Below are 7,370 nucleotides of genomic sequence, written 5' to 3' on the forward strand. Positions count from 1 at the left end.
GAGTATAACATTATAAAATGATATAAAACTCAAAAAAGTTGATTTTACGTGACATTGCCCCTTTAAGAACTCTACTCCTTTCTCTTGATTCATCTGCCATTACATGCAAAAATAAAATGTCCCAGTCGCCCCGCCATGCATCTTGGGATAGGCTGGACCGAGAAGGATCTACCGAACCCGTCATTCAAATCAGGGGAAAGGGATGACACATTTGTGGACCGCAATAGACCATTTTTTTAGTTAGAAATTATCACAAATGCGCGAAGCGGGCYGACCTCACATTTAGAGAAGGTTTATTGGGATAAAGCTGAGGTTTTTATAGAAATGCCATTGTAATTGCACAAATTCAACAGATAGATTTATGTCATTAYACTGACTAGATGTATTTGCTCTAAACTGATTTGTGTTAAACTTTCCTTTAGGATCATAGATGTGCTTTTTGAGCTTATTGAGTTTGCGTAATTACAATAGTGTTTTCATAAAGCAACCTCAACTTTTATCCAGTTAACCTGTGACCYGGAAAAGCTAGGCTTCACTATGCGCATTTCTAACTACAAAATGGTCTACTGGGAGAGCCTTCGAAATTGGACAGCCTTCCGCACATCGCCGTGAAGTAACCGGATGCAGCTCCTGAATTTGGAAACAGTCATAATGTGTTGTGGTTTGTTTATTCTGATTCTAGTTTTTTTTTTTTTTAAGTTCAACACCAGATCTGACATTTTATCCCCAGTAGAAAAATAAAGAATTTGGTTACCCCATTCAGTGTGTTGCAGTGTCGGGTGCCGACAATCCCTCCAGCTTCCTCAATCATCTTGAGGATGATGCCGCCGTGAACGTTGCCCATAATATTGGCATCGTCCGGCCGCATAACCCTGCAGCAGTGAGAGAAACACGTGAGCACGTCTGTACATCTGAACAAGCTATTGTCTAACATTAAGTTAAAGCGTTTCTGTCCCCGAGCTGTAAATTGTTGCTAATCCAACACATGAAATCCTGTCAGCCATGCCCACTGACTCKGAGCCAAATCGTAGACGGAATAACTGTTAAATGCAGAAGGAGTGGTAATCACAGGGTGTGCACRTGTTGAGAAGTTTTCCTTTAAAGGCTAAAACCATTTACTTCATAGGTTTTAGTCACCTGAGGCAATTTACACTCATTACGCAGTTTAATTTCTTTTGCACTTACATGAAGCTGTTTTTGAAAGTTATAAAACTTAGAGAGGGTTTTAAATTATTTGACAAAGTGCACTCACAAACCATTAACAACTTGGATCAATTGGAAAAACTTTATCTCCATCCAATTCTTTTTTTGTGTGTGGATTAAACTAGTCTAGCAGGTTCTAATCTCAGATTCCCAGGTCCCAGACATGCAAAAGTCAAACCACAAATACTTTCTTTGTCTCTTTAAGATCTGACCGTCTCTGAATTAGACTGTTAAATGCCGCAAAAACCCACATTTGAACATTGTTAGTCATCCATTACGTTACACAGAATTTGTTTTGCTTTTTTCCATTTAAAAAAAATTGCGTTCAATCTGCTCAATGGAAGATAACAATAAATTGTTTAGTTAGGAGAGGAAATAAAACTGCAYCATGATAGCACTGAAAAGGAAGTGAGAGCAACCAGAGAAAGGACCAACACTTTCAGTAAAAGCTGTTGTACCAAAAAAGTGTTAATGAACTTTTATTTTGAAACTTATCACAGCCAGACAGTAACAGCTCTTCATCAACTACTATGACAGAAACAATATTAAGTATCATTGGAAGTATGCAGGGTGACAAGTTGCTCTTCATTCGGCATCTCTTAGCGTGTTTTAAATATGAAAAGTTAAGAGCTTCAAGAGTCTGATTTTAATTTAAAGGTCACCTAAGCTAAGTAGGGACATTTAATGGTTAGATAAGAGACTAGAAAACTGTTTTAATTAACGAGTAACCTTGCAAAGAAAAAGGAAAAATGTAGTGAATTAAAAGTACCTGCTGAGCTGGATTTGGGAGCCCTGCTGAGATCCAGCCTCCCCACCTCTACAAACATCCCTGTTGACTCGCTGTTTTCCCATGGCTGCTGCTGTTTTATCCACTTCACCTGCTGCCTTGCTGCTCAGAGGCCCAGAGCAATGCATCTTACAGACTGCCTCACCTCCCTGCGTGTCTGATCTCTACATTCACAACTTTTTGTGATCCTGGGCTCTGATAGTGCGGCACCTGACGTCATCTAGTTTAACACGCCCTACGAGTCATGACCAGCCAAACTGGATCTAAGCACATTTTATAAAGCTGTTGTCAACGTACCGGTGCGTCACAACAGACAGGAAGAGCAGGAAATATATTATACAGGGGCACAGAAATGGTTTTTGGATCGGTTAATGAAAATTTGACTTGCAAATAACCATACGTTCAAAGGCCGATGAAAAACAAAAATGGCTTCCTTTTTCAGTTTTAAACTTGATTATATTTTATTCCTTTTTGTCATCTTTTTAATAGTTTTACATTTGTGTAGATTTTACAGCAAAGGTTTGGGGAGTTGGATTAGTTCTCTCTTCATAACGCCCCTTCTGGCAAGTTTTGGCAAGTCTACCAAGGAAAAATCCAGTTAAAGCTGCACCAAGCTTTTGTTTGGGTGATTTATTTTAAATGCACTTTTTCTTTCAAAAGATCTGCAGGATTACTAAAACGTTTTTCTTAGAATTTATGGGACATAATCTCAAATATGCTTTTCTTGAAATAGACCTTCATGGACTAAGAGCTATGCTTAGAAGGATCAAACTGTAGAGAACTCATAAAAAAACTTTGCAGGAAAACATATAGCTCCATGCTTCTTATGCCAGAGATTTAACTAGGGTCATATTATACTGAGAAATGAGGGCGCTGTTCTGGTCAAACCTTGAAAATATTATGAGCATTCTCAATATCACAAAATGTGTTAGAGCTTGAATGTGTTGTGACTGACTCTGTGTTCACGTCTAACTTTAGCTCGGTGTGTGGAAACTTGAATAAGTTATTCCTTTCCACCATCACAGGTAGTGTGCGTGCTCAGAATGGTGAGACTGAATGTCAAAAATTGAATGCAGTCTGTTGATTCCTGAGCAAAGACTACTTCGGTTTGATGTATTTGAAAAGTTGTAAAATAGTCCATATGTTGTAAACCTGTTAACTTGTGCCTCATTTTTATAAAAGCTAATTTTTGCCTTGATTTAGCATCACAAAACAATGTYCTAGTCTTTCAATTTGGATTTAGCATCTAGTAATTATTTAAAAYATGACTCTCAATTATCAAAATCATTGATTTCTTAAAATTTTAGCTTACGACGTTCATATATAACTTAGCATCATTTAATTAGCATATCCAAATTAAGACTTAACATCTCGCTATTTATGAGATGCTCAGTCATAATAATAGGCTGCTGAGTTGTAGCTGTCAGTGGTGGAAATGGGCTTCATTATGTTGTAGAGAGATCATTTGGCGCCCCCTAGAGGCGAAAGGAAGAATCGACCAACAAACCTGCATGTTTCTGAGAAATTAGTTTATTTACTGAATGGGTTTTTCCAGATTGTTATGCTAACATACTAGCCGTGTTTACTGCTTAGTGACTGCATGAAAAGCTCCTGTCTGTGTGATAATCCTCTCTCTGAAATATCCTCGGAAAACAAATCAAGCGAGAACATGTTTTCAAGTCCGGACTAACAAGTGGAAGTTAGGAAACCAGACGTTTACGTCCAGAATAAAACTTTTGCAATTTTTTATTTTTTTAGTCCAAGCACCACGACCGTGTCGTCATCGGCAGGTTTTCCCGTTTTCGACCGGCGTTAACCCCGCCGAGGTCGAGCACTGACGTCACGAGAAGAGCCCACAACTAGCTAAATGATATCTAAAACAGCCGGCTTTATTTAACCTAAACAAGAACAGAATAAATCTGTCGACCACCGGCTGAACACGGTGAAAGCGTGACGCTATGAAGGGACTAAAGCCGTGGATTATCGGGGTTATTACCCCTGGCCTGAGCAAATGATAGCTGCATTGTTCCATCACTCACCCATTAGCATGAGCGCACGCAACTTAGCTGCACATTTGCTAATGAGTCGTAAACGTCATACCTGCATAACTGGAGGGAGGATGATGATGATGCTTCTCGCATGTGTGGCACCGACATGTTGTCACGGCCAGTTTCCTGCCGGATGATGTGAAGTGAACCCAGACTTCCCCCACCTCACCTCACCGGCGTGCAGGCTGCTGCGTCTGAGAAAGGAAGAGGACAGGAAACCGCCCGGATATTAGTTGATATTCAAACAAAACCGATCTTTCAAAGGGTCTTAATTACTTTGACTTGTACTAAAATGTACTAAAGTGGTAGAAATAAACCGTTACTTTTTATATGTTGGCCTAAATCTTTTCAGAAAGGTGAATTGAAAGATGCTCGAGCGGCATGAACCGAAACCACGTGAGTACCTTAGTTCACCTGTAGGGGGCAGCAGAGACCACAGTAACGTTGTCTTCACTTGCGCTGGACATTATTACGCCTTTTGGGGGCGCTGTTGACCTGAACGTCACCCCTTTTTGGCTGTTTGTGGCACTAAATAATCAAATTCAAACCTGGGATGTTTCATTTTGGCCCGTTTTCATATTTAAAACACGTTTACTACCTTTGTTTAATAGTCTAATGTTTAATACAGGTCCACGAGGGCCACAATCTTGCATGTTTTAGTTGTTTCCCTATTTCATTCAGCAGGTATTCAAGTTCTGCAGAATCCTGTTAATCACGCAATGGTTCAAATTAAGTGTATTGAAACAGATAATTTTCTAGATTCAGGATAGTGACTCTAGAAGCAGGATTGAAGACCACTGTCTATTTAATTTATGTTTATCTACAATAAAGCAGTTTATGTGTTTAGTGTGTTTACTATTCCTGTATGGCTACTTGTAAAATGCTGTAACTATAATTATAATCTGAATCTCTGATTTTATAATTTGTCTGTTTTAATCCCATTGTTCCATGTAATGCTGGCATGCATTAAACAAGTTATAGTTTCAAAAACTGCCTTAAAGTGTGAACAAAAACACAACTCAAGATATAACCACAATATTGTAGTTTTATTTACATCATGTATACAACATTTGCTGAATATAGCAAAATTAATCAAATAAAACACATCCCCAAAGAGATACTCTCTGAGACACATTGTGTCTACTGATCAATCTGCACAGACTGGTAAACAGAAGTCTGGTGTGCAGATTTATACACACAATGACCCTTTGGGTCTTACGGGGCTGTTTCAATAGCCCTCTATCATTTAGTCCTGCGGAACTAAATGTTAAATATATGACGTGTACATACATGCGGATTTAAGAAAAAATACGACTGTCTAAAATTGTCAACTCATACAGGACAAGAGACTCGCGCGTAAAACTTAAGTATATAATACTTAATTATGAGCAATTAACAACAAATAATGGGAAAAATGCTACATATTTACAAATGGTTCTACCTTTTTATCACGTTTTTCTAATTTCAAACATACTACAGTGTATTTTTTTTACAGCTTTCGTGAGGAACCTGCACAGATCTACCAGGGTCTCCACACAGCAGCGCCGAGGGGCTCCGGGTCTGCCTCCGGGTATGGATCTGCTGCTGCTCCGCTGCGGGACTGCTGGCTGTCTAGCCTGGATCTGAAGCTGGATTTCAGGCTCAGGAGTTTTTGATGCATCTGAGGAAAGCTCCCGGAGCTCTGCGCGCTGCAGTTCTGGCAGGTCGGGGTGGAGTGAGCAGACATGGACTTGTGGACGAAGTCGTTGACCCGCTGGCACGCGTCTGGACCCAAGTTCGTTTTGGGGAGCTGAGCGGAGACGCGCTGGAGACAGGCTTTGTAACCTTCTCTGTAACTGTCTGCTGAGGAAAGACAGAAGGATCTTAGTTGTGGTTCACGAAATAGACTCAAATGCTTCTGATAAGTAATAGAGAAAGTGGAAAACTTACTTTTGGTGTTAATAGGTGAGATATCACTGAGAAAACGCACAGTCATCTCCAGGATGTCAGCTTTCTCCAGTTTGGAGTAGCGAGATTTCTGCAGAGAGAAAAAAAAGTAGATTTTATTTGTGTGAAAAGCTGATTTGATTTTATTAGTCTTTGATGTGTGAGTTCTGTATAATTAAAAATGACTTACATCTCTGCCTGTGAGGGGAAGAATGAGACTTTTCAACAGGTTCAAACTGTCATTGATGCGCGCACGCCTTCTTTTCTCCATCAGTGGTTTCATTGTCTGGAAAAAAACACAGATTCTTTAGCCTACATTACAGCCTAGACAGAAAATAAGAAATTTTACCTAAATTCAGTCGCCTTACCTTTCTCAGTGCAACAGCGTCTTTTCTTTTGGCAATAGTAAGTCTTGGAGGGAAAGATGGGAGATTTTCAAAAGTCATATTTGGAGACATTTTCAGTATCGTGTTTGCGCCACAGAAGTGTTCCAAGCTAAGTCGAAGGAGATGTGTCTGTAACGGGGGAGAGGTGCGGTATATATCCAGGTCCGTGGCGTCGGTTTCGGTGCGTCACGGCTACGCCCCCAAGCTAACACAAAGCGATTTGGACAAGCCTCGTATTCAATAGAAACAACACAAAGGCACATTTTTAATAATATACCCATCTGTCTTCAACTTTAATCTATGCGGTGMTGCAATGCGTGTCTGCGTTATAGAGCAAACCAAACAAAAACGGCGTCGAAAAGCTGGAGAAATCCGTGCGTAAAGACGCACAAGGTTCAGATTGGGCAATACTGAGTCACTTTCAGCACTTAATATAAACATCCTTCATCATAATAAACAGGTAACAACTATGGCTAGTACTATTTTAAACATAAGAAGAAACGTGAGATTTTTATGCATTTTAATGCAAAACACATCCTATCATCGGTGCGTAATTGCGCAGTGTTCCAACGTGGATATAAACTACAATTTGGCTTATGTGACTGCTTTAGTTGTTTATCTAAATATAAAACACTTCAAGATGCACTTATTTAATATACAAAAGTAAAAAAACACTAATTTTGCAAGAACTGGTGTACGATTTTGCTCTGCTCAAAGCTTTATTGTTCTGTATTTAAGATGCGAGTAAGATTCATCTAAATATTTAATTCAAATGTTAGTATGAATAAACATCGAAAGTAGAACAACAGGACGCACTATAGGTTGTGAAGCATATGGGTCAGAGTCTGGGGTATGTTCACATCAACACACTCCTACACCAATCACAACCAATCATACACCCAAGCCACGCTGTTTTCAAACAACGCRTACTCTTTGATTTTGACTACAATAGTTTTGCATAACCATCTGACGTTTTTACGCAGCTTCTGCCTGGAAGKGGGGGAGATCACCTGTAGGAAG

General features: G+C 39.6%; 2 protein-coding genes across 6 annotated transcripts in view; both read right to left on the reverse strand.

Moving 5' to 3' along the window:
- acot7 (acyl-CoA thioesterase 7) overlaps positions 1-4,232 on the reverse strand; it is a 49,087-nt gene extending 44,855 nt beyond the window's left edge. For 2 of the 4 annotated variants that reach the window (XM_014001659.1, XM_014001658.1), the window contains exons 1-2: positions 4,091-4,232; positions 755-872 (exon numbers count right to left, since the gene is read on the reverse strand). In XM_014001659.1, the coding sequence (XP_013857113.1) occupies positions 755-872; positions 4,091-4,146 (174 nt within the window). In that variant the 5' untranslated portion in view covers positions 4,147-4,232. Of the gene's footprint in view, positions 1-754; positions 873-1,972; positions 2,145-4,090 lie in introns of those variants that run through there. The other 2 variants (XM_014001657.1, XM_014001656.1) reach the window with 1 other exon arrangement.
- An 833-nt stretch (positions 4,233-5,065) lies between these two features.
- Positions 5,066-6,473, reverse strand: LOC106513023 (transcription factor HES-2). 2 transcript variants are annotated; one of them, XM_014001642.1, is made up of 4 exons: positions 6,333-6,473; positions 6,155-6,250; positions 5,968-6,055; positions 5,066-5,877 (listed from the first exon to the last, which is right to left on the reverse strand). In XM_014001642.1, the coding sequence occupies exons 1-4, from the start codon at positions 6,420-6,422 to the stop codon at positions 5,558-5,560; spliced, it is 594 nt and encodes a 197-aa protein (XP_013857096.1). In that variant the 5' UTR covers positions 6,423-6,473; the 3' UTR covers positions 5,066-5,557. The 2 variants fall into 2 exon arrangements, with proteins under 2 accessions (XP_013857096.1, XP_013857095.1); XM_014001641.1 differs by having other exon boundaries at positions 5,066-5,880.
- Positions 6,474-7,370: the final 897 nt, after the last annotated feature.

Source organism: Austrofundulus limnaeus, unplaced genomic scaffold (assembly GCF_001266775.1).
Source record: "Austrofundulus limnaeus strain Quisiro unplaced genomic scaffold, Austrofundulus_limnaeus-1.0 Scaffold10, whole genome shotgun sequence".
Lineage (NCBI taxonomy): Eukaryota > Metazoa > Chordata > Actinopteri > Cyprinodontiformes > Rivulidae > Austrofundulus > Austrofundulus limnaeus.

Excerpts from the sequence above, each read along its gene's own strand:
- LOC106513023 (XM_014001641.1), bottom strand. The coding sequence starts at position 6,422 with ATGTCTCCAAATATGACTTTTGAAAATCTCCCATCTTTCCCTCCAAGA. Across the intron at positions 6,251-6,332 it reads ACGCTGTTGCACTGAGAAAG|ACAATGAAACCACTGATGGA; the intron begins GTAAGGCGACTG and ends GTTTTTTTCCAG. Across the intron at positions 5,881-5,967 it reads CTCACCTATTAACACCAAAA|CAGACAGTTACAGAGAAGGT; the intron begins GTAAGTTTTCCA and ends GTCTTTCCTCAG.